Consider the following 27,774-nt stretch of genomic DNA (forward strand, 5'->3'; position numbering starts at 1 on the left):
AGCCATGATAGATTTTAACATGCCCAATCACAAAAAAATTGATATTGTGTACCTGTCCCAGGACTCCATATTTAGCCTGCCACGCAATCACCATAATGATGATCATAAAACTCTACATCGAGGAGTGCTATCCCTTGACGAGTGTGGTCTGGTGGACAGTTATTCAACGACATGTGGCCCATCAGTGGTTGTTTAATGCTGCAGTTGCCTGGTGTAAACCCAGATTCATAGTCCCCTTCTCAGATTTAGAGTGTGAATGGCATTTGTTTACCTGATCCAAAAATTATCCAAAATGTGTTATTCTCAGTCTCAAGTACTGAAATATTTAAGCAAAAAAAGAAATTTATATTTAGATCTCTATATATATCTACTGTATTTTTCTGACTATAAGATGCACTTTGTGGAGGAAGAAGGGGGGGTGGGTCTTGTAGTCCGGTTGTACTGGCCCTGGCTATGATGGGGGGAGCGGTTTCGGTGGAGCAGAAGGTCACAGAGACTGGAGTCGGTTGCTGCGACCAACTCCTGTGCCTGCTGCTAAAAAGAAATGAACATTCACTGCATTCCACGCCCATGGGTATGGAGGGCAATGAATATTCATTTCTCTTCAATGGCATCCTGGTATGATTGGCCCAATCCTTTCCTTATCCTGGTATGATAGCCGGATGACACTGTGCTCGTTAGAGAGCAATGAATGCTCTCTGCACACACAATCCCAGTGTGCAGAGCACTGAGCAATCCGGCAGCTGCCCTTCAGCTTGCAAGCAGCACATGATGTCCCTGCCATGTGCTGCTTACAAGCATTAAGCAGCTGCTGGCATGGGAGCAGGACGCTGCGAGGGAATGGAGGAAGGTAAGTGTAATGGTTTGCTTTTTTAATGTTTTCTGATGGGGCCATGCATACCAGGATGGTGATGGGGCCAATCATACCAGGATAGGGATGGGGCCATGCATACTAGGATACTGATGAGGGCGATCATTCCTGCTAGGACAGGGAGGAGGGGGACCATTCCTACCAGGATAGGGATGAGGGGGGCATGCATAATAGGATGAGGATGAGGGAGCCATGCATACCAGGGTATGGATGGAGGGCCATGTGTATCAGGATGGGGATGAGGGGACCATATACACCAGGATAGGGGATATTAAGTACAGAATTAACATTTTTTGCTTCAATTTTTTTCCCTAATTTTATATATATAATTTTTTTTTTTACTTATTTCTATATGGGCTGAAAACAATAATATTTTCCATTCTTTCCAATTAAATATTTTTGTGCCATTTACAGTTAGGTCCATATATATTTGACATTATATATTAGACATTACCACAATGAATTTTAAACAAAACAATTCAGATGCAGTTGAAGTTCAGACTTTCAGCTTTCATTTGAGGGTATCCACATTAAAATTGGATGAAGGGTTTATGAGTTTCAGCTCCTTAACATGTTTAAAATTCATTGTGGTAATGTCTAGAACCGAAATTAGAAAAATGTCTCTGTCCAAATATATATGGACCTAACTGTATCTTAAGGGGGTTTTACACATGGCGATATCGCTAGCAATATCGCTAAAACGTCACTGATTTTGTGACGTTATAGCAATATTGCTAGCGATATCGCTATGTGTGATACTTACCTCCGACCGGCTCCCCCGCTGTCTGTCGCTCATCGCGCGAGATCGGGCGGCTCCATTTCTCGTCGAGCGACGCGTGGAGGCGGGCGGGAGGACGTCAGGATCGCTGTGTGTGAAAGGTGAGTATCATGCGCTGCGTCGCTGCTGCATCGCTGTGAGGTCTGCCTGTATGACAGCTCACTAGCGATCATCTAGCGATGCACCAGCGATCCTGTCCGGGTCAGATCGCTGGTGCATCGCTAAATGTAAAAGGGCCTTTACTTAAGCCTAGTCCATGTTATCAGTAATTCCAAATTAAAGACTTTGCCCATGTACCCATTCAGTTCCGTCATTGCACTGCAGCACCCAGGAAGTGAAGGCAAACCCCCAGACTGCTGAGTTATCAGAGGATTAATATAGAAAAGATAACAAGAAAGCTTTGGAAGCACATAAGGAGATTAGAGGTCAGGATCCCATTTTAGGATTGACTAGATTAGTGCTGCTTGCCCATACTCTGCCCTTACTAGGTAACTATCTATCCAGCCATCCATCCATCCATCCATCCAAAGAAGAAGAGACAATTTTACCTTTTAGCCATATGAACTAAAACTAGGAATAAATGAGTTTAAGGTCATTATTTCCATATATTAAAAGAATGCCACATTGGGTATATTTATGATGTTCTTCGTAGCCTCAGCAGAAAAGACTTCAGCAACCTATGTAGGCATAAACGTCTTTTGTGATTTTCTGTTTTTTTATTTTTAGATTCTGGCTCTCACAGTTGAAGCGTACCTACAGTCATGGCCAAAAGTTTTGAGAATGACACAAATATTAATTTTTACAAAGTCTACTGCTTCATTTTTTCTAATGGCAATTTGCATATACTCCAGAATGTTATAAAGAGTGATCAGCTTAACAGCAATTACTTGCAAAGTCAATATTTGCCTAGAAAATTAACTTTATCCCCCAAAACACATTTCAACATCATTGCAGCCCTGCCTTAAAAGGACCAGCTAACATCTTTTCAGTGATTGCTCCATTAACACAGGTGTGGGTGTTGATGAGGACAGGGCTGGAGATCAATCTGTCATGATTAAGTAAGAATGACACCACTGGACACTTTAAAAGGAGGCTGGTGCTTGGCATCATTGTTTCTCTTCTGTTAACCATGGTTATCTCTAAAGAAACACGTGCAGTCATCATTGCACTGCACAAAAATGGCCTAACAGGGAAGAGTATCGCAGCTAGAAAGACTGCACCTCAGTCAACAATCTATCGCATCATCAAGAACTTCAAGGAGAGAGGTTCCCTTGTTGCCAAAAAGGCTCCAGGGCGCCCAAGAAAGACCAGCAAGCGCCAGGACTGTCTCTTAAAAGTGTTTCAGCTGCAGATCGGGCTACCAGCAGTGCAGAGCTTGCTCAGGAATGGCAGCAGGCAGGTGTGAGTGCATCTGCACGCACTGTGAGGCGGAGACTCTTGGAGCAAGGCCTGGTCTCAAGGAGGGCAGCAAAGAAGCCACTTCTCTCCAGGAAAAACATCACGGACAGACTGATATTCTGCAAGAGGTACAGGGAGTGGACTGCTGAGGACTGGGTTAAAGTCATTTTCTCTGATGAATCCCCTTTTCGATTGTTTGGGACATCTGGAAAACAGCTAATTCGGAGAAGACCAGGTGAGCGCTACCACCAGTCTTGTCTCATGCCAACTGTCAAGCATCCTGAAACCATTCATGTGTGGGGTTGCTTCTCAGCCAAGGGAATGGGCTCTCTCTCAGTCTTGCCTAAAAACACAGCCATGAATAAAGAATGGTACCAGAATGTCCTCCAAGAGCATCTTCTCCCAACCGTCCAAGAGCAGTTTGGCGATCAACAATGCCTTTTTCAACATGATGGAGCACCTTGCCATAAAGCAAAGGTGATAACTAAATGGCTCAGGGAACAAAACCACCATGGTTACTTACCGGTAGCCGGTTTTTCCGGAACCCATGACAGCACCACCTGAGAGAGGGATCCGCCCCGCCAGGACAGGAACCTACTGAGACATAAGGGGCGGCACCTCTCCCCCACTTCAGTTGGGTTACAGAGCATTGAGAGGACTTCCCGGTTAGTTACATGTTTAATCCAACACCACAACACTCAAAACACCCTACTAATTGTGCACACCCATACAGTGAAAAAGGGGGGGAATGTACGGGTGCTGTCATGGGTTCCGGAAAAACCGGCAACCGGTAAGTAACCATGGTGGTTTTCCCTTCACCCATGACAGAACCACCTGAGAGATTTTTGGAGACTTCGAAACACCTTAGGGAGGGACCACCGCTTGCAGCACCCTTCTACCAAAGGTTAAGTCAGCAGAGGAGGATAGATTTAATCTATGGTGCTTAAAGAAGGTTGAAGGTGAGGCCCAGGTAGCGGCCTTACAAATCTGTTCGATTGATACCTCTGCCTTTTCAGCCCAGGAGGTCGCCACGGCTCTGGTGGAATGAGCCTTGATGCCGTCAGGAATCGGGATACCACTAGCTGAATAGGCTACACTAATGGCTTCCCTAATCCATCTAGCAATAGTCCCTTTTGAAACCCCATAGCCTTTCCTGGCACCCTGAAAAGCTACGAATAGGGACTGTGACCTCCTCCACTGGCTAGTGGCAGATATATATTCTACGAGAGCCCTTTTAACATCCAGACTATGGAATTTTTCCTCCCCCAGATTTTTTGGATTTTCGCAAAAGGATGGAAGGACAATTTCCTGACCCCGATGGAAATCTGATACTACCTTGGGCAGATAACTGGGGTCTGTTCTTAATACTACCCTATCCTGAAAGACTTGCGTATAAGGAGGATTTACTGAGAGAGCCTGTAAGTCGCTTATCCTGCGGGCTGATGTGAGGGCTACTAACAGGATTGTTTTTAGGGTCAAGAACTTTAGGGGTAGCTGATGTAATGGCTCATACGGATCTTTTGTAAGGGCTTCTAACACCAGGTTTAAATCCCAGGGGGCTATTCTGGGTATTGGAATAGGCTTAGCTCTATGGCAGGATTTAATAAATCTGGCTATCCACCTATCTGATGCCAGTTTGCAATTGTAGAGCGCCCCTAGTGCCGACACCTGAACCTTAAGTGTGTTTACTGCTAACCCCATCTGCAACCCAGATTGTAAGAACTCTAGGATGGCCCTAATCGGGGGTTCTTTTCCTAACGGCTTACCCAAGAACTGTAGGAACTTATCCCATGTTCTGCCGTAGATGTTAGTAGTCACCGGTTTCCTGCTTTTTAGCAGAGTGGCCACCAGCCCAGGGGAGAACCCCCTATCCATTAAAAGCGACCTTTCAAATTCCACGCCGTCAGATGGAATCCTTTGACCTGAGCGTGCAATATTGGACCCTGAGCTAGTAGGTCCGGGATTTCTGGCAGAACCCATGGATCGGAGAGGGACATCTTCCGTAGCAGAGCAAACCAGGGCCTTTTTGGCCAGAATGGAGCTATTAGAATCACTCTGGCTTGATCGTTTCTGATTTTTCTTACCACAGTTGGGATCAGAGCTACTGGGGGGAACGCGTAAGCCAGTCTGAAGTTCCACTGGATGTGCAACGAGTCCACTGCCCATGGATTTTCCCTCGGGTTTAGAGAGCAGAACCTTTCTGTTTGCCTGTTATGCTTGTTTGCAAAGAGGTCTATCACCGGTTCCCCCCAAAGCTGAATTATCTTTTGAAAAATGGACCGGTTTAGCGCCCATTCTCCTTGCCTCAGGGTATTGCGACTCAGGAAATCTGCCTCTATGTTTTCTGCCCCTTTTATGTGTAGGGCTGTCACGGAGTGTAGGTGTTCCTCTGCACTGTTCAGAATGTCTGTTGCTGCTTCCATTAAGGAGTGTGATTTTGTCCCACCTTGGTGGTTGATGTATGCCACTGCTACCTTGTTGTCTGACATGATGCGTACGTCTCGACCCTGGAGTAGCGGAATGAAGTGGCTTAGGGCTTTGCCCACTGCCCACAGTTCTCTCAGGTTGGAGGATGCCTTCCTTTCTTGAGGTGTCCAGGAACCCTGACCTATGAGGCCCCTTAGGTGTGCCCCCCACCCCGAGGAGCTTGCATCTGTTAAAATTATATCTGTCGCCTGTCTGTCCCATGGTATTCCTAAGGTCAGATTTGTCCCGTTCAACCACCAGTTGAGAGAGTCTCTGGTTTTTGAGGAAAGCTCCAGCTTCCCTTCCAAACGCCCTCTTAGAGATCTTTGTGCTCTTAGTATCTCCCCCTGGAGTTGCCGGGTGTGAAACTGAGCCCACCTGACCGCCGGAATACAGGATGTTAGGGTACCCAGTAGGGACATTGCTTTTCTTAATGTCATACATGGTTGATTTCGGCCCGCCAAGGCCAGATTTTGTACCTTCTCTATCTTGGACTCTGGGAGCAGACACTCTTGCCTTTCTGAGTCCAGTATAAATCCTAGGAAGGTCTGTTTCTTTAGGGGTTGTAGTTTTGATTTTTTGAAATTGACTATCCACCCTAATTCTTGCAAGGTGTTGATCACCTGAGTCAACTGTGCTGTACAGTGGTCCTCTGAACTGCCCACTATAAGAAAATCGTCCAGGTATGGTATTATGACCGTATCGTGAATCCGGAGAAAGGCTGTCACTTCCGCTATGACCTTGGCGAAGACCCTCGGGGCTATGGATATGCCAAACGGAAGAGCCCTGAACTGAAAGTGCCTTAGTGTGCCCTGAATATAAAGCGCTACCCTCAGGTATTTCTGGTAATCTGGATGGATAGGGATGTGATAATACGCATCCTTTAAATCGACTACGGCCATGAAGCAATCTTGATGTAGCAGCTTTACTGCCGTAGTCACTGATTCCATCTTGAAGGTCGGGTTCCTTATCCAAAGATTGAGGCGTCTGAGATTTATGGTTGTCCTGAACGACTGATCTGGTTTTTTTATTAGAAAAAGGGGTGAATAAAACCCCTTTCCTTCCTGTAAGCGTGGCACCTCGGACAGTACCCGCTTGTCTATCAGGCTCAGGATTTCTGTTTCTAAGGCCAGTTGTTCTTCGGTCATCTTCCTGATAGGTGTGATGACGACCACGGGTTTTGGCTGACGAATAAAGGGGATTTTCAGGCCTTCTTTTAGGATGCTCAGAATCCAGGTATTGGAGGAGACCTTTTCCCAGGCCTGGAAAAAGAGTGCCAATCTCCCTCCTACTGGAATACCGGCGTCATTGTGGTGACTTTTTTGAGGTGGAGGTGCCTCCACCAAACATAAACCCTGATTCTTTCTTTCTTTTATCCTCCCATCTTCTCCTGTCAGCGGGAGGACGCCCTCTATTGAATCTCCCCCTCCGAAAGGGCTGTCTCCTCTGATCCATAGGGAATCTGGGGAAGCCTTTTTTCTTATCGCCTGCTTTCTCCAGAATATCGTCCAAGTTCTTGCCGAACAGGAATCGACCATCGCAGGGGAGAGAGCACAATTTGGCCTTGGACTGAAGGTCACCCGGACAGCCCTTAAGCCATAACGCGCGTCTAGCAGCATTTGATAGTGACGCTGCTCTGGCTGTCAATCGCATAGAGTCCGCCGAGGTATCTGCCAAAAAAGCCGCTGCCCCGTGCAAGAGATACATGTCTGATAAGATCTTCTCTCTTGGGACCCTTGACGCCAGCTTCTCTTCTAACTGCTGCAGCCAGATCATAAGGGAGCGTGCCGTGCAGGTGCCCGCTATCGCCGGCTTTAGACCTCCTGCTGTCGCTTCCCATGCGTGCCTCAAATATGAGTCCGCTTTTTTGTCCAGCGGGTCTCTAAGAACCCCTGCATCTTCCAAGGGCAGGGCCGACCTTTTGGAAGATCTGGACACCGCTGCATCTATTTTTGGGACTATGTCCCATACCTCCGTATCCTTGTATTCAAAGGGGTATCGTCTCTTAGAGGCGGATGGAAGGGCCCCCGATTTTTCAGGCTTTTTCCACTCCTTCTCAATAAGCGCCTGGATTTTCGCGTTTACTGGAAAGGTTCGTTTTTTCCTCTCCTGAAGCCCCCCAAACATGACGTCCTCTAGGGTTTTAGCCGCCCTTTCTTCCTGTAGGCCCATTGTGGTTCTAATGGCCTTTAGGAGGGCATCTGTATCTTCTACAGGGAAACATGGCTTACCCCCTGTGTCACTATCTGAGGAGTCTGAGGAGGATGATTTTTCCGCCTGAGATGATACTGACGCGGAATCTGAGGGGGAACTAGGGAAATCCTTCCTGCTTTTTTTCCCTTTTTTCAATAAGGACTTAATTGAGCCTTCCATTTCTGACCTGAGGGCAGATATTAGATTGGCTGCGAAACTAGGCGCTTCCTCCGCCATAGTCCGCTGAATGCACGAAGCACAGAGATCTTTTTGCCAGTCTCTTGCTAGGGGAGATTTACATATAGCACAATCCCTATTCTTCTTCTTGCTTCCCGCTTTTCTGGGCCTTTCCTACAGGGTGAAGCATACAATAGAAAACCCCTATTAATATACTGTTAACATTCACGAAGATCACTCACCACCCGTAATCAAGGGTAACGGACTTGGAGGCTGCATCGGAGCACCTGACCCGCGCTCTTTGGACTTTGAGGAGTGCCCCGACCTGCGGCTGGGGCGACTGCTGCTTGAATGGCTTCCATGCTTCCTGCCAGAGGGCTGTGAGGGAGGCAGGGACGCTGAACGTTCCTGCTCGGACTCCATTTTGCACCGCCGATCTACAGCTGTCTTCCTCTTTTTAAATTGCATGCCTCCGCCTGGTGAGCGTCTTCCTCCCCTCCCCCCTGCGACCGCCGGCTCAGCGCTTCAGAAGCCGGCCGGCGTCGCACCCAGCGCCATTACACCGTCGCCTTCTGCTGACGTCAGCCGGCGCACCCAGCATTCCAAGCGCCGCTGACGTCAGCGGCCGGAAGACGCCAGCGTCTCTCCCCTACCACGGGGATCGAGATGCGGCGTGCGCGAGGGGAGGGCGGCGCGGTGGGGGCTTCCCGGAGCCACCGGAATCCCATCCACGCCCGCACGAACCCGGAGCCCCAGGGACCCCGGGGACTGCGCTTCCAGGACCCGACGGCCGGCGCTACAGGTAAGCTACCTGTTCTTCCCGCGCCGGGACGGGCCTGGGTCTTATCTTTTTCTTCGCCCATGACAGGCACCGCCACAGTGGGATTCCTTCCAGGACAGGAACCCAACTGAAGCGGGGGAGAGGTGCCGCCCCTTATGTCTCAGTAGGTTCCTGTCCTGGCGGGGCGGATCCCTCTCTCAGGTGGTGCTGTCATGGGTGAAGGGAAAACAGAGATTTTGGGACCATGGCCTGGAAACTCCCCAGATCTTAAACCCATTGAGAACTTGTGGTCAATCATCAAGAGACGGGTGGACAAACAAAAACCTTCAAATTCAGACAAAATAAAAGCATTGATTTTGCAAGAATGGACTGCTATCAGTCAGGATTTGATCCAGAAGTTGATTGAGAGCATGCCAGGGAGAATTGCTGAGGTCCTGAAGAAGAAGGGTCAACACTGCAAATATTGACTTGCTGCATTAACTCATTCTGTCAATATAACCTTTTGTTACTCATAATATGATTGCAATTATATTTCTGTATGTGATAAAAACATCTGACAAACACACATAAAAAACCAGAGGCCAGCAGATCATGTGAAAATATAATATTTGTGTCATTCTCATAACTTTTGGTCATGACTGTACAATAAAAATTACAGACCTCTCCATTCTTTGTAGGTGGGAAAACTTGCAAAATCGGCAGTGTAGCAAATACTTAAATTCTTCACTGTAACCATGTGTATAGTGGTCACTTTTGAGCATCAAAACCCAAATTATTGATATAAAGGGTAACTGGATACACAGGTTTAACTTGTCAGAAATATGCATGTTATGACTGATGGGAGTCGGAGTATCCGGAGTGCCATGCTCACTAAAATGAAGAGAGAAAGTGTTCTCTCTAGGACTCTTGCTTTTTAAGAACCTTTACATTAACCCATTAATATTTGAAGAGGACGATGCCGTTTAAACATATAAGATGACAGGGACTGGAATTAACATTTTCTATTCTTTTAGCAATTTATTTTTTTACCATTAATCTAGTTTTTGATTGCCAGCTTACTGTTAACTTAAAATAATACAAAGGAACTTTTCAAAGGATATTTTGTACAGATAAGATATAATCCCGAGGTATAATTTGCTGGCTATTCTTGAACCCAAACTTCAGAGATGAAAAAAACAAAACAAAAAAAAAAAAGAAAACCCATCTCAAAGAGCGTTAGAGTTGGAAGGGACCTCCAGGGTCCCAATGCATTGGATGTGTAGTATTTTTTTGGCCAATGTTGCAGCAAATACAAAAAAAAAAAAAAAAAAAATCAAATTGGTAACAAAAACAAAAAGAAAAAGGCCAGCTCACCAATGTAGCAATAAGTCCTCTGGTGCCAGAACAGAGCCAAGGCCTTGGACATTGAAGGATTAACAACATAGAGGAGATCCAGCTCAAGAAGGAGTAAATGTTCCAGACTTTATAGAAGTGCGATAAAATAGTGATAACAGCAGAAAAATGCACCAATAAGCAAGTAGCACCTACGCCTTTCTGGTGCATACAGCACCCTTAATCACGGTGAACATGTCAGATCGGTTATTTGAATGATTATAATCATTCGTCAATCAAGAGTTGAGCAAAATGAACTGTTCTTTTCACAGAAACAGCCGTATGTTATCAGTTATGATCAAAGTCATTCACTTTGACAGCTTTTTACATATGTTTGGGAGCTCAGCTCTAAGCGTATGCCATGTGACTTCCCACAATACACTAATTTCTGAGAGCCCCCACAAATCTACATGTACATGTCAGTGCCAGACATGCTAATAAAGATCTGAAGACGCAAGTTTTTTTTTCCCCAAAAGGGAGTCAACATTTTATGGATACAAATAGTAATTGTAATAAGTTCTTAAAAAGCATAGCTCGCTTTAATTTGTTTTGTTTTTTTTTTTTTTTCATCCAAAATTGGTCCTAAATTTGTGCCACCTGCTGGCAGCTACCACTAGCAGGAGCCAAGGAGATTACTGCATAAGGAAATGTAAAAAACCCACCTTCAGTATGTGCTGTACTGGTGGCTACAGGCATGAAGAAATGTATTAGGCTTCTTTTACATTTACCGGGTTTTTTGCGGCCTGTTTTTGCAGGCAGTATCGCCGCAATTTTCACGGTCTGCCGCAATAACGGATGGCAAAAAACTTGCAGATCGCCGTTTTTAAGGTTACCAATACTATGGAAGAAGTATTGCAAAAAAAAAAAAAAAAAAAAAAAAACGGCGTTTCCGCAAAACCGGAAGGCACGGTGCACTGCAAAAACAAACTTCCGCTTGTTTTTGAGGCCCCATTGATTTTCAAAGGGAGCAGTGTCCGTAAGCCGTGAAAAAGATCGAGCAGGCTCGATCTTTTTTCACGGCCGCAAATACGGCCCTCACGGCCACACGGTGGAATTTTTGTGGGCCGATTTTGCGTCCCCATAGAAATTTATTGGGGCCGCAAAAATGTCCAGCAAAAACACAGTAAATGTAAAAGAACCCTAAATGTAAAAGAACCATTACAGAACTATAAAAAGGACCCAACAAAGTCAACGGTATAATTATGTAGATTATGTATGCCACTTTTCACATGTAAAGCGGCATGGAATAAATGGTGCTAGAATAAATGGCGCGATAATAAAATAATGTGTACTGATGAGCATATCGACTGATTGTCAGAAGACATGTCAATTCGTTCGCGCATTTACGAAACTGGACTGCTGATTGCATTGTCCTCCTGGAGATAAGTCGCCGGCCAAAGCGTATGTTGCAGCTTTCTCATAGTGAACACAGGAGTAGAGATGAGCGTATTTGTTCGGATTCGGTTCTGAATACGATCGGAATCGAATATTTTTGTAATATTCGTCAAACCGAATATGTTCGGAACCGATCATAAGACATACATTCGGTACGAAAATGGACCGAATACGTTAAAATAAGATTCTGAGACATAATCCAAACAAATTCGCTCATCTCTATACAGGAGCACTCGGCCGAACAAGAGCTTCTGTGTATGGCAACTGAACCACCGTCTGGCAGACAGCAATCTAATGGGCACAACCAGCTTATGGCTGTGAGAACAGGAGCTATGGATCCATATCAGAAAAAATAATTACGTTTTCCTAGTACAAAAAAAAAAATACATAGATCGGCTACCTCGTCAGGCACAAGCTCTATTTGGAATGCACTCCTTTGACAACCCCCTATAAAAGGCTGCCAGGCCAATGAAGGGGGAAAGCAGTATTACCTGGCACCTATTCAGGTGAATGCTGTCATTGTAATAACAGGGCAGGTGAACGCCAGTTACCATGGAAGGAGCTCATGCGGAACAGCTAATAGAGGGGTGTCCAGAGTAACCGGTCTCCATTGTGATTTTGCAACATGTAAAGAAATAGTGTAGAGTTTTTGGGTATAAATGGGATAGAATACTGTATATTATGTGATCAAACGTCAGCAATACATAGAAAACAGACTGAAGCGGAAATCACACCTTACATAAGAGCATAGGGGATGGGGAGACAGAAGGGAGAATGTCATGACCGGGTCTACAACTGCACTCTGTCCACAAGAACACATGAAGACCACTTCCTCTCCTAGCCACAAATAAGTCCTCGTGATCTTACTACTGATCCGCTCCCTGGAAATCACAAGCAAAACCAGAAAGATGGGCAGATGCTGTTATGAAAACCACACAGCTGAAAATGCATCTTCACTAAAAGGCAATTTCTGAGAAAAGAAATGAAAGCTATAAAACCAGGTGAGTAGTTCTGCACGGCTCCGAGGCGATGCCCCCACTTCACCAATGAGCAATGCAGCTTAATTGCCCGAGCATCCAGGGAGTTTAAATTTACATTTTACAAGCTTTCCTCAAGACTGCCCTATTTAATAATCTATGTCATCGAAGGAGCGAGAGAGAGAGAGAAAAAAAAAATATAGAAAATCACAAGTGCTTCCGACAATTAAACCTGCTCGATGCCGCGTATAAATCAACATTTTGCTACCATAACAAAATGTTACACAGGGGCCCGCAAAACACTGCCCATATTCTCATTACATGCAACACTAATTACAAGCAGCAGATCCGGAATATTCTGCACATTAGAGGCTTTTAGAGGAGCGATGAAAAAAATTTCAGGCACCATTAATTTAAATTTGTGTAGAAGTTGCCTTTTGACAGATGGCCAAAAATTACTTATTATTTAGATTACCAAAACTGTCTGTTCGAAGCAGGGGAGAGGGAGAAATTAAAAGGGGTAAATTTATGTCTCCTTCATTACCTATTAAATGTTAAGGAGCAGTCTTCTATAGGAAGAAATGATTCCTCCTAGGAGGAAATGGCTGATGGGCCCAGGGCTGCTGGCGAGATCACCGGGAGTCGCGCGCAGACAAGTCTAGCAGCAGAAAACCCTCTTAACAAGCAGGCACTTAAGGGAGGGCAGATCAATAGAACAAGCAGCTAACTGCTACTCCGGGCATTGCTGCAAACATTTAAGGAAATTAGCCAACTAGTTCACCTTGTAACGCTGGCAGGCCGCCTCTGATGTTGACACAACCCAACTACAATACAGCAGAAAATCTGTCAAACCACAATTTCCCAATCACTACATGTATCTCCAAACAGCCAGCCGACTAACGGAAGGGGGAAGCTGCGGGCCATTCACAGCAGCACAAGCAGACGGCCCTTAGAGCAGAGGTCATTATCTGCTGATACATCTGTCTCCGCTTTGGCTAGTTTGGGTTTTAAGCTAAAACAACGTGATCATATTAAAAAACAATTCTGCTCGGGAAGATAAAATACATTATTATATTGATTCGGCCAAGATTTCTAGGGAGTCTGTCACTCCAAAAATGCTAATTAAACTACTTTTACAGATCTGTAGGGTCACTTAGCCCCCTATAATAAAAAAATAATACATGTAGTAAACATTTTGCCGATTTCGTTGACAGAAAAATACTATTCAAGTTGTATATAAATGAGTGAGCTTTAGCGTCAACTTGGTGTGGCCAAGGGCATAAAGTACCCGCTATGCCCCTTCATTTTGCACATTTGAGCGCTTTGTCATATCTTGATTGTAGCACGCATTTCCTGAATTCAATCAGCGACTGCACCTTAGCAGTAAGGGCTCATGGAGACATGCTTGGATCTCGGTCCAATCACGGACCACTAGAGCACGGAATAGCTGAACTTCTCCCAACCGAAGTATGACAGGTTCATGTATTTCTAGGAGGCTGCCACGCTCCAGTCCGGGCACCATCTCAGCGAGCCCTAAAACTGTAGGAGCCCAGCTGTGCCCCATGTCAGTGTGCACACACATCACTGGCTTCTGTCTGAGGATGCTGCTCGGTATTGTACTGCAGACAGGAGCCAGGGATTGAGTTCACTTGGGAACTGTCGATCAAGATATGACAAGTGCTCAGAATGTGAATGGAGAGGGTGCAATGGTGAACCGAGCCCTTGGCCACATGAAGCGTGCACCAAAATACCCCTCGTTTGCATACAAATATTTTTTTCCCTACCAAATAAAATATTAAAATCTTTACACAAGGTGTTTTTTTGATCTGTGGCCAAGTTTCCTACATTTCTATAAAAGTGTTTTAATCAGAGTTTTGAGGGTGACAGAAACACACTAGTTATGCCAATAATGCTAATCTTAAATTCTCATATCTTATAAAGTTCTAATCTTAAAAAGGCCAGTTCACCAACATCAGATGAAAATGCCAACTTTAGAGAACCTGGACAAAAACGTCTGGCAAGACTCGCCTCTCCCATTACAGAACACTTGCATGGTGTGCCGAGTGTGCGTGTGTAGGAGGTAGTCGGGAGCAAAATCTGGCAGGCCAACTGGTACCAAGTGGACAGCTACTGAAGATGTATCGTATGTCTAAAGCAACCCTATGATCAGAATCAATTTCTTTTAGCGATGGGAGTGCATTATAAGAAACATACAGACCAGTTCCCCTGTGAATCCATCCGTGACTGGTTCACAGAAAATTAGGGTTAATGCAAATATGGGTATTCAGGATCCATGTTGTATGGCTAAGGACTATACTGCCTGTACTAGCCTATAAACCCCTGCTGAATCTCATATGGCAGAACAGGCCCCGTAATGGGCCGTTTTTCCCCCCTAGAGACAATGCGTCGCCAGCAGAATACTGTGGAGCAAAGAGGAGAATGAAGGCACCCAGAAAGCACTACGTGCACATGCTATGGGCCCAGTTAGCAGATGATTTATCTCCAATGTAGGAGCGCAGGCTTCAGGTCCCCTTCACAGGGATTCGGGAAGTATATTGCATTGCATACTACATTATGTAAACCAAGGAACATAAAAATTGGGTAGTTGGAATTTAATCGCCAGATCTCAATATACACAGGAAATAAGCAGCTATGAAAAAAATTCTGGCAGCAGCTTTCTTCACGCGCCATACAGAATGCAGTAACGCTCAGCCAAGTGTTTCATTCTAGTGTAGGGGGGAGTCAGGAGAACGGAGCCATCAGCCAAATCATTTTTCAGTCAAGTCATCTAAACATGGATGGCCCGCTTGATAGGGTAGTACACTATTGGATAAACCTTTATTAATGGCCACAGGGTGGTGCATACATTAAAAAAAAATCCTGGTACTGCGTTCCCAGACATTCTCTAGCATGGGGACATAAGACAGAGTGGAATTGGTTGGAGATACACAAACACATACAAAAATGTAACACATGCGGCACCCTGGAGCCATTAATTGCTAAATAAAGCTAGACTAATAGCTAAAAGGAACCCATCTGGGAAAAAAAAAAAATGGAATACTATATGGTACTTACTTGAGGCCATAGTGATACTCTGCAGGTAAATACAGTTAAACATGTTCAGCAGTTTAATTGGAAGTGCAGCTGCAGGGAGAAAATGAAGTCATATTTTCTCTGCAGACACTCGTTTGCAGTCACTTGGGCGGTGTACAGTGAGCAATCTGTAATCACGCTGCCTACCCTGGACTACAATCCTTCTTCTACAGTGTGTGTACAAGCGGTGGTCATTGATCAGAGCTCCGCACTAATGGAGCAGAGCTGAAAAGTAGCAAATCAGTTAAACCAGAACAGAAAATCACCTGCACAACCTGCCAATAACAAAAACATAGATCATAAACATGGATGAGAACGATAAAATATTAAAACAAATCTTACCTTAATGGAGTCTCTATCTGCAAGGAGATCGTCCAGGGAAATGTCACAATACATATAAATTAAAAGAAAAAAATATAAAAAGTTAGTCTCAGTATACAAACACTGACAACATGATATCAGATATGTATAGTAGCTGTCCTTCGAACCTCTTTGATGGTCACTGTCGTGGTGCTTTTTCTCATCCTTGATTGGAAGGTGGGACTGTCCAGAGAGAGCACTGGAAAGGGCCAGCAATCCAGCACTGCTACTGATAGGTGGGATGGTGGGCGGCTGCAGGCCAGAAGGATGCGGAGTCAGGGGCACCGGGAGACCATGTCCATGAGATAGATGCTGGGCTTGGAGTTGTTGCTGCTGTGAAAAAATCAACAGAGATCTTGAACTTGCTCGGTATAATGAAAAAAAAAGGGACATAAAACCAATTCATGCATAATGTCAGTGCAAGAGAAAAGCGTATAAATCAGTGGCCATGAGTGACTAGAAAGATTTACACCACTGGTTTTCATTACTAGAAGACTGCACAGTAGAGACCCTTCTCGGGTCAGTCACATCCACAATCTAAGTGTCTACGTCTTGCCCAGGCCTTGATGCTATAACGTATGCCACAAAATAAACTTAATCCAACATTAACAACTCCGATATGGTTTATATGCTTCAAGTATAAAACTAGAAAAACAGAAGGAAAAAAAACAAAACTATTTCCTGCAGATATGGGGTTAATCCACGGCTTAATAGAGTTCTACACCGGGCAGTGCCGGCACTGAGAGCCCAGCTGCCGGGAAGAGATTACGGTAACTTTCTTCCACCTGGCAGCGTTCGGCTTCCGGTCATAGGGGTTGTGCCGGCATGGCTTCAGTCACCGCTCAGCACATATACAGCGGCGGCTGTAACCACAACCCCGCCATTGACTACAGCCACCTCCTCATTAGACCCATTTTTCCAGTAGCCAAAACCTGTTTTCTTGGCAGTAAACATTTTCCAACATTTTTGTGGCATTTTTTGTTTCGGCTATCACGTGTAATTTGTCTACAAAACATCTTTATTAAGGTTAGCTTTATACATCAAAAAACGCTGCAAAAAAAAAAAAAAAAAAAAAAAAACACACAGCAAAACCTGCTAGTTGCAGCACTTTCTCATTGCTTTCTAATAAGTGAAAAACGCTGAAAAAAAGCTGAAAGAATGGACATTGCACGATTTTAAAAAACGCTGCACTTTTCAAATTCAGTACGGAAAATAAAAAAAAATAAAAAATAGCATGTGCAGGAGCTTTTCTGAAATCTCATAGCTTTCTCCGATATTGTAAAAAGCTCATTAGCATAAAAAAGGCTGCAAAAAAAAAAAAAAAAAGAAGCCTCATTGTTCTCTCTACGTATAGTTGGCTAATACTATCCAGAAGGTCCAGATCACCAGTCTACCACATGAAGATGGAAAGAAAGGTTGCTCCCAGACATCGCTTGACAAGGAAGAAAAAATAAGCTGAAAAGTCGAGATATTAACCAGGTAAAATTTGCCAAATACAGAATAACAACCGGTAAACTCCTTAAATATATACATTTCAGATATAGCAGTGGAAAAAAAGAAATGTCTAAATGGAGAAAATTAGCGCTGGAGTTTTCGCCCTGTTGCACAGCATGCAGAGAGAGTTAATTTGAAAGCAAAAACCTGAATTAACAACTCAGAAAGGGAACGGGTTGCAGCCACCGTTTTAAGCTCTTTAAGTGTCCTCAGCGGTACTTGAGCAAATTACTAAAGAAAATCTAATGTAGCAAGGCATGGGTTCTCCTGTAGGCTTGCTCAATAATGCTGAAATAATTGGGCACTCTGTGCACGTTTAGTGATGCTCGAGTGAAAAGCTAGAGGCCTGCCCTTGTACTCGTCTCTTGTTGTGACAGGTTTATCTGAGTGGGACTGGGCTGCACGCACCAGTAACCGTGCTGACTGGAGTTTAAAGGCATTTTTACCAGCACACTGGCAACACGGACAGAAAGCCCTGGAGAGGGGACGACTGGGAGAGCTTGACCTCGAGACTCCGAAACCCCCACTATATAGCTTGTGGTACCATACACACCATGACTCGGGTGTGGAAATTGATAGATCAGACAAAAATACGAAAACTTGCTTTGCTATTACGTAGAATCTTAACGTGTAAAATATTACAAGCCATTGAGTAAAACTGTGACAGTTTTCATGCCATATGCAAATTAATCTGCTGCAAGTCAATTCTCACCATTCACTTTACTCATATCGGGCAAAAACGCCCAAAAATGTGCTTCATTGCAGCTGTGTTTTTCCTGCTAAGATGCAGAAATGGTTAAGAGATTTCCATTTACCCCACTTGTGCACATAGCCTTAACCCCATCTATAATGCCACCCTTTAGCTGGCAGTTTCCGCTACAGAATAAACAGTTAGGTGTAAAGCTCCCCCTCCCTCCTTACTTGGCATACATATAAAGGTCTTAGGTCGTCATATTGTCATCCAACCACATGGCGGCAGTATCTTGGTTAAAAACATATACACGCTGCCTGTATATATTCTCTATTATGGTGGCTCAGTGGGTAAGCAGTTTAGTCTTGCAGTGCCAAGTTAATTTCTCACCAAGGACAACATCTGCAAGGAGTTTGGGTGTTGGCGCGAGTTTCCTCTGGTTTCCTCCCACACTTGTAGGGAATTTCCATTGTGAGCACCAATGGGGACAGTGATGATGTCTGTAAAGTGCTGTACACAAAATAAAAATATTTTCTTCATACACCATCTTATAAAAAAAAAAAAAAAAAAACAAGCCCGACACTACATACATAGAACAATAATGGCCACAAGTTCATGTTTCACAGGTGCGAGAACGCATTAAGACTTTCACACTTCTTACTGCGAGATATGAAAAAAAAAAAAACACTGATCCATTAATCTTCACCGATTCTACACACCTAGTAATAACCCACATCTAGAAATGTTAATTAACACTTTCTTTCATGACTCCACAGTTTTGTGTTGTTGCTGCTGCAGGTCAATTAGAAGACAGAGGGCCTTTGTTCAATCTGAAGGCCATCAGGCGCTGACACATGACACCTCACACAATGACATGCCTGAACCGCCACAAGCACACAAATGACTTCCTTGTTGGAAACACTAAGAAAGGGATGACTGACAAATGACTGTACAGTATGAGAGGAAGAAGAGACAGGCTAACTAAGGCTTTTTTGGAATTTATACAAGGTCTAGAACAAAAATATTTTTTTATTTATGTTTTGATATTGCCATTTTTTCCGTCATCCTTTTACAAATTCTCATCCAAAGCAACGGTATGTATTGCGTCACCCTCTACGTCTCTTGGCCCCCAAGCTCATCAATACTATATATGCTTGGAGGAACTACCAAGAGGCCCAAAAATATACTTGAAACATTTGATTGTTCTTTTGTCTCCACAATCCAGTGCTCTCCATTAGCTGGAGAATTACTTGGTCAAGTCTTGGGGAACACAGTCCGCAACCCTGAACTCCTGGATTGGGCATAAGCTGGTCAGAAGAGGAGATTATGAACGTGAAAGGATAGCATTATCACAGTTCCTCTCCAATGCATATCACTTAACGCAGTGTTGGTTGTGGACTCAAAAGAAAAAAAAAAAAAAATCATATAAAGAAGGTCTCAAGTTAGATTTTTGCACCTCCTGGGGTGCGGCTGCTCCAAGCGCACACAGTACTTTTTACAAACTCTGACCTGAAATCTTGGGAGAGCGCAGGCAGTAGACGGGGACAGCTAGAACCAACTAGAAGACCAACAATAAAAGGAATGGCAAGAACCAGTAAGGAATCTAAAATATCAAATTTAGGCAGAAAGCCAATTTCCCAGACTGGCCACAGGAGGGACGCAGATAAACACCATGAGATCTCATGGAGCGCACGGCTACAGAATAAAAAAAACATAGTCCATTAACATTTCTAATGAGTTTCCCCCCAATAAAGCAACACAATCATAAATGTTCTATTTCTAGGCTACCAATACTGGTTCTGATAAGTGTTCAGCCCTGATGGGTCTCCATTAGCGATGGGCGAGCTTGGGTGGTCTTAGTCACGCACACCCGAGATGCTCGGATAATACGTTCGCGTCCTCGCAGCTGCATATTTCGCACGTGTGGCGGACGTCTGACAGCCGCGAATCATGCAGCTGCGAGGACGCGAACATATTATTGGAGCACGTCCGAGATACACAGACACATTAGCCGAGCACGTTCGCTCATCACTAGTCTCCATCTATTCAAACACCAAAATGATTCATGAAGTAATCGAGAATACTACTTTTCAGGCCACGCTCAGTATTTTACCTCAGTATCTGTAAGCCAAAACCAGGGGAGGAACAGAGGAAAAGGATAATAGAGACACGTCACCACTTCTGCATTTATCACCCACTCCTGGTATTGGCTTACAGATACTGAGGTAAAATACTGATCAAATACTGAACGTGTGAACATGGCCTTATGGGTATAAAGGAGGCTGTTGAATTAGGTCAGTATTTTACCTCAGTATTTATAAGCCAAAACCAGGAGTGGAGCAATCAGAGGAAAAGTATAATAGAAACACGTCACCACTTCTGCATTTATCACCACTTCCGGTTTTGGCTTACTGATACTGAGGTAAAATACTGACCAAATACTGAACGTGGCCTTAAAATAATGCAACTATGAACAATTTCTGGTGGATACGAAGAATACGCAATAAAAGCACCCGAATATCAACAGCCTACACATGTCCTAAATGGGTTGGCAGGGTTACTATTACTGAAATGATGTGTTGGTGTTCTGTACAACGCACACCAATCTACTGCTTATCGAACCACAAGCTCACCTTACCACAAATTTTTATTTAAAATTTATTTTACTCACTTATATAGAACCATTAATTCCATCGCGCTTCACAGAAATAATCATCACTGTCCCCATTGGGGCTCACAATCTAGATTCCCTATCAGTAGGTCTTTGGAGTGTGGTGAGAAAACTGGAGAACACGGAGGAAACCCACGCGAACACGGGGAGAACATACAAACTCCTTGCAGGTGTTGTCCTTGGTGGGATTTGAACCCAGGACCTCAGCGCTGTAGTGCTAACCACTGAGCCACCGTGCTGCTCTACAAATCTTACACTTACTTCCTATGTAACAAAAGGACTTTTTATGGCTGTATACCATAATAAAAACTAGTACCAAGCGCCTACAAAGTAATATCCTTAGAAGTTTCCACACAAATTCCCACTGCAGGTGAATACACAGCACTTTGTAATACAGGTTGGTAGGGAACATCTTGTTATTCTCCTTTCCCTGCAAGGTCTCAAAAAAAGTTTAAGGGGTTGTCCGGTGAAAACAAATAATCACCCATCCATGATAACTTGTCGATTGGTGCAGGTGCCAGCAGTTGGGGGGAACTTTTGTCCCTTTAAGGGCTCGTATTCACGACCGATTACATCAGACAAGTGCTCTCTGTGGTTTTCACTGATAACCCTTTTTACCATGATATTCTATCAGGATATGCACATGTCCAATTTTTTTCCTTGGATCGAAGGCATGTAAGATTTTGATCCTAGTGTCGGATCAAAATTGGCAATGCTAGTGGAAAACATCAGACCCCGCATGCGGATGACAGCGTAGTCAGATTTTTCACGGACTCACATAACAGAGAGGGTGGAAAAACTTTTCTTTGTTTTTTTTTTCCCTTTCTCTCCACCTCCGAGAAATTATAATGCCACTCTGATCAGAATAATCGGACTTTCTCAGATGGAGGAAAAAACGGTTGTGGTCACCTACTCTTAAGCCCCCGTCACACACAGCGATCTCGCTAGCGAGTTTTGTGACGCAACAACGATCTCACCAGCGAGATCGCTGTGACACTTACCAGCGACCGGCCCCCCTGCCGGGTATCGCTGATCATCCTCGAATGGCCTGGACAGTTTTTTGATCGCTGGTCTCCTGCTGGCCAGCAAGCATCGCTGTGTGTGCCAGATGGGAGACCAGCGATCAGCGAGCTGTAGCTGGTAACCAAGGTAAACATCGGGTTTCTAAGCGCCGCGCGGCGCTTGGAAACCCGATGTTTACCTTGGTTACCAGCTCCCTGCACCAGCGCGCTGGTATCTTAATGTACACTGCGGGTAACTAAGCGACGTGCGCCGCTTGTTACCCGCGTGTCGCTGTCCTGATCGCTGGTGATCACCAGCGATCAGGACAGCGACACACCAGCGATCCTGACAAGTTCATATCGTTGTAATGATCGCTAGTGAGTTGCTATGTGTAACGGTGCAGGCGTACACATAACTGACCGCCGCTCAATTCATTTCCCTTGGTATTGCTGAGCTTTATGCAGCACTCTAATAGGGAATTAATAGAGCGGTGGAAGGGAGTCCGACGTGCTGCACCATTTTGTAAAGCCAATCCAAATTTTCTAGCTGATGCATACAAGTACGAGTGTACGTGCATGTCACATATATAATTTTCCTGAAAAAAAAAAAAAAAAAAAATTATATATATATATATATATATATATATATATATATATATATATATATATATATATATATTATATATATATACACATAGAATATGCTTTATGTACTGCAAAAACAAGAATACATGTTTCATAAAAATACAAATTCAAAAAATGGGCTATGACAAGGGACAGTTCTCTTTGTGGTGGAGATATCTTAAAAAAAATATCCATCGCATAGTTCAAGGCAAATTGCTGCATCTTGTAAATATTTCAGAGTCAATGGACACACACACACAAACATAAAAAAATCCATAAAGAAAATTATTAAGCCAGCAACATGAAAAATTTGAGAAAAAAAAAAAAAAAAAAAGCAATAGAATTTTGTTTTCCAGCGCATGAAAAAAACCACTGTAATTTTGAACAAAGAATGTTAAAAGATGAAGAAAAAAAAAAATCATTTAAGTCACCACCTAAGTAATATTTAAATAGATTTAATATGTGCTGCTCCAAACCAATGAATTATGAGTTTCAAACCTATTAAAGTGTAATGTTTTTTTCCTGAGCTGAGGGGAGAGAGATTTAAATCCACTGAATTTTAATATTTCAGCTCGAGCTGCAGGAGGTATGGAAAGTCCAAATGAACTATTCCATCAGCCGCATTCAAGCATGAACATTTTAATCAGTTTTACTTCCTTGGAGTTCTCTAACACAGTTTACGCTGTCATTCTGAAAGCACTTAACACAGAGAGTGTGAAAAACCACCAAGGCTTGTTATTGCCTTCACAATTGATGGCAAATAATTTTGCAGACTTCCTATCATTAAAATGTCACTGCTAAAAATGGAGGTTGAGCATATGTGGCACTAAAATGCCTTTCCCTCCACCAGGCCAGCCCGCTAGTTCAGACAGATTTTTCATACATTGTATAGAAAGCGATGTAACCACAGTGATTGTGCCAGCACGCACGTTTCTAAGAGTAGCGGGTGCGACAAAATCTCTACAACAGAACGAGAGTCGTGCACGCCATGGATCACATCCATCAGCGGCAGTGGTACATTTCTTGGCTAAGACTATGTCTGAGGTCAAGTTCACACAGGCATATAAAAGAAAAAGGAAAAAAAAAAAAAATAATCTGATGCTCATCCCGTAAATGAATGATTTTTTTTCTTCCTTAGGCTGAGCGCAGACGGAGTTTTGAGCCCTGCGGATTTTTCCGTGCAGAATGGAAGAAAACCGCAGGTCAAATGACCTGCATTTTTCCTGCGGATTTCTTCCATTTTTCACGCGGTTTTTGTGCGGTTTTCCATTGCGGTCTTCCCCCTGCGGATTTGGTAACAGGAGAGATAGAAAACCGCACAAAAGAAGTAACATGCTGCGGATTTTGTACCGCAGGAAAACCGCGCGGAAAAATCCGCAGCGTCTGCACAGCGTTTTTTTTTTTACATTCATTTTAAAGGTACTGTACATCACAATGCGGATATGCAACGTTTCTGCGCGGTAAAATCCGCTGCGGAAACGCTGCAAATCTGCATCGTGTGCACATGGCCTTGTCATCCATATGCAAGATTAAACACAGAATCCCGTGTCAAAGAATTGCACTATATTCACAATTTCGGATGCTATATAATTTCGGATGCTATATAATTTCTTTAAAAAAAAAAAAAAAAAAAAAAAAAATAATAATGTAATACCCATAGGCTTGAATGGCTTCCCCCCCCCACCAAGCATAGATTCGGTAAAATAAAAAATTAAAAGGTTCATCTCCACTGCCCTTTTGAATAAAATTGATCCTATTGCTAACCCTTTTTCACAGACAGCACTTGAACTGAAGATATGGATATTTGATTTTGGCAAACAAAGTAAAAGGATCTGCAGCCAGATATTTGGCTAATTTTTATCGATATATATATAAAAAAAAAAAAAAAAAAAAAAAATAATTATCACACAGAAAAGCTGTTCTAGACCTACACAGTCCCTCCTCTACATAAACATTACTTATATTACAATGGATGTGTATCTTGAAAGAGGACCTGTCACTAGGTCAAAAGTGGTCAGTTTTAGCTTTTATTTTATTCTTCTGCTCAACTATTCCTTTTTTTGGTTTCTTTTTAATTCACCATAAGATCACAGAGATACGGGTCTTTTTTGTTAGTGCTAATTATTATAGTCTTTACGAGGCGTTGCTTACAGGATTCTTTGGGAGAAGGGTCTTTAGTCTGCTCTGCATAATTACCATTTGAGCGCCACCACTTTGGGAAAGAACATAAAAAAATTGCAATAAATAAAGTCCTATAACTCTAAAACCATATGCTGGATTTTAAGAAAAATAAAGAGAAAAACTGAATACTTCAGGGAGCAGCGGGAAAAAAACATGACCAATAACTGGCCACTTGACATCTCCTCTTTATACACTACCATGTAACAATACGGTAAATGGAATGCATTACCAGACTAGCAGTGAATCTTCCAACCCAAAATTACTGTGTCTAAAGGCCCCTTTACATTTAGCGATGCACCAGCGATCCTGACAATGATACGACCCGGTCAGGATCGCTGGTGCATCACTAAATGGTCGCTAGCGAGCTGCCACACAGGCAGATCTCACAGTGATGTAGCGACGCAGCAGCGGTCGTTACTTAACTTTCAGATGTGGCGATCCTGACGTCCTCCCGCCCGCGTCCACGCGTCGTTCGTCAGCGCCAGCAGGAAGCGCCCGACGAGAAATGGAGCTGCACGATCTCACGCAATCAGCGACAGACAGCGGGGGAGCCGGTCGGAGGCAAGTATCACACATAGCGATATCGCTGCTGCGTCACAAAATTGATGACACTTTAGCGATATCGCTATGTGTAAAGGCCCTTTAAGGGTATTGTTACACATAACAATGTCCCAGCGATCCCACCCACGATCCGACGATAGTAGAGCTACTCCGGTCGGTGCGCCACTCTGCCTCCACCTCCCGCCCTGCCTGCAGTGCACGCTGGTATCTAGGGTAAACATCGGGTTTCTAAGGGCCCCGCAGCCCTTAGAAACCCGATGTTTACATTGGTAACCAGCGTGCAGCGTCGCTCATCGCTGGCTACCGCTGCCACACGCAGCGATGCGTGCTGGCCAGCGGGAGACCAGCGATGAAAAAATGGCCCAGGACGATCCAGCATGATCAGCGGTACCCAGCGGGGGATCGCTGATGTGTCACAAAATCAGCGATCTCGCCAGCGAGATCGCTGTGTGTAACAGGCCCTTAAGCAAGAACATCTGATTAGTCCCTCAATCAGTCAAGTAACTGTGGTCTGTATATGGACCGTGAACCTTGACCATCTGAACCTTGTTAATCTGGTTGGTGTATTACAGTACACTACTACTCCTCTTCCCTGGGTACAGACTGAGGGCGGATTCAGGAGATAAGGCAATGTACGTGGCCCTGGCATCTTCACCATCAGAAGTAATCCGGGAAACAGGGCTAGCTAAGGTGCCCCTAGCGTTCGGGAAGGAGACACCCTTCAGCAGAGTAGTGACAACGGATCTATAAATGTAAACTTTATAGGTAATCTGTCAGTCGTATGTCATCCCCAAACCTATTCATATGTGAATGTAGCTCCTTCAAAGACAAGTCCAGCAATACCATTAAATCAGCATTTGAATTGATATGCAAATGCTGTGGTACATCTGAAGCCTATGTCACTCCAGCTCTATTTCCCACTCAGCGCTCCCGCCTCCTTCTTGACTGTTTCTTTTCCTGAAGTCACACAGCATAAAAGGCTGTCAGCCAAGCAGGAGGCGTTGGGTGGGGAATAGAGCTGGAGTGACAGAGGCTTCACCCTAGCCATTTGTATATCAATCCAAGCGCTGATTTCCAAATAAGGGAGGAACGGATTGACGATGCAAAGGTATGCGTGCACTTATGTTTGAAAAAGCTGCATGCATATATAGTTTGGTGGTGAAACCCTGCTGACAAGTCTTAGTTAAACTGAGCATTTTTGGTCTAGGCAAATGTTGTAGCCAATACAGGCCGGTTTTCAAAGTCGGATTTATTGAAAGCAGAAGAGATATTACACAGATACATATCTGGATCTAATATATCACTAGTCCAGGCTATGAAATGATACCCGTCTGATTGATTTCTGCCTGTTCAGCAGACGCATAAAAGTATATATAGATTTCTAAATGTTCTGATTGAGACATTAGCTCAGAGCTGGAAAATCCAGCAGTAATTCTGGTATTACTGGGGGGAAAAAAGAATAACGACAAAGACCCATTCAGTATGGATAACGCTTGGAAAGCTGCCCTCAGCTTTATGAACAAAAGCAGATTGAAGAAACATGCTTGAAAAAGAAAAGCATTGCTTACAAAGGAAAAGTGCGACAAAACAATTAACATTAGCACAGTTCGGGCTTTAACAGTAAACACGTGTTCTTATATAGCAATCTGTGACAAAGACATAGTAACCTACATCAGAGGCCATCATCCAGAACGGAAGATAGCCGCCTTATTCCAGTGCCCTGCGCATGGCCTGGGGCTTGCAATTCCAGGGGGGATGCACACATGAATCTCTCCTATAGTGAGGTGTGACCATGCCACATCATTGCATTATGCAGGACAGTACGTGACGCTGAGACCTTACACTGAAGCCATGCCCGACAGAACCGTGACAGCACTTCACATGGAGGCATTGCCACTACATATCAACATGCCCAAGCCAGTCATATAGTACATGCAGTCCTATATGCGAGAACGTGATGGGAGCAGAAAGAAAAAAAAAAAAAAAAAAAAGTCCAGCGGGCGGTCTTAATCAGTGAATGACCACTACCGAATGCAGGGAAGGTGGAAAATGAATTGGACCGCCCATAACGCTATGTCTATGTTCAGCCCCTCCTGCTCTATAGCACAAAACCGGTCCATAAACTAGAGGTTTTCCCACTTCCAAAAAAGGGCGATTTAGACAATATTTTTTTCACGATTGGTCACATACTTTAAAACATGATCAGAGTTTCTTCAGAGTTTAATCAGTTATTTGTTAGGAAAAAAAAATTAAACTTTCTGCTGTCCACTGCTACATTAATCACGACCAGTGCACATGGATCCCATACATGTGCAGTCTGCGATTTTCGTGGATCCATAGCACTTGTACGAGTAATTCTGAAAAAAAATGGACACATCAACATGATTTTTTTTGCTTGATACACAGTCCACAGAGGGAAAAAAAAAAAAAAAAAAACACACTGACGTGTGAATAGCATCATAGACTTTACTGGGTACGTGTGCTATATGTGAAGCCTAGACCTGACAAAGCGGAGACTGATCAGTGAGGCGTCAATGTATTCTATAGCGAACCATCTACACAGAGGCATCCGCATACTTCGGCATGGCCTGCGTACCCAATGCTAAAAATAGGATACGCAGGTGGCATTCTGATGTAGGCGGAGCTGAATGGAGGAGGCGTGGCCGGGGGCAGAGCTTCACAGAGGAAGTC

General features: G+C 44.0%; 1 protein-coding gene across 13 annotated transcripts in view; it reads right to left on the reverse strand.

Moving 5' to 3' along the window:
• LOC141049516 (transducin-like enhancer protein 4) overlaps positions 1 to 27,774 on the reverse strand; it is a 188,951-nt gene that overhangs the window by 120,059 nt on the left and 41,118 nt on the right. For 4 of the 13 annotated variants that reach the window (XM_073546051.1, XM_073546049.1, XM_073546052.1 and 1 more), the window contains 3 exons: positions 18,436 to 18,555; positions 15,989 to 16,193; positions 15,843 to 15,859 (listed from right to left, as the gene is read on the reverse strand). In XM_073546051.1, the coding sequence (XP_073402152.1) occupies positions 15,843 to 15,859; positions 15,989 to 16,193; positions 18,436 to 18,555 (342 nt within the window). The remainder of the gene's footprint in view (positions 1 to 15,842; positions 15,860 to 15,988; positions 16,194 to 18,435; positions 18,556 to 27,774) is intronic. The other 9 variants (XM_073546060.1, XM_073546062.1, XM_073546055.1 and 6 more) reach the window with 3 other exon arrangements.

This window comes from Dendrobates tinctorius, unplaced genomic scaffold (assembly GCF_039654945.1).
Source record: "Dendrobates tinctorius isolate UK_male_01 unplaced genomic scaffold, ASM3965494v1 ptg000144l, whole genome shotgun sequence".
In the NCBI taxonomy this organism is placed as follows: Eukaryota; Metazoa; Chordata; class Amphibia; order Anura; family Dendrobatidae; genus Dendrobates; species Dendrobates tinctorius.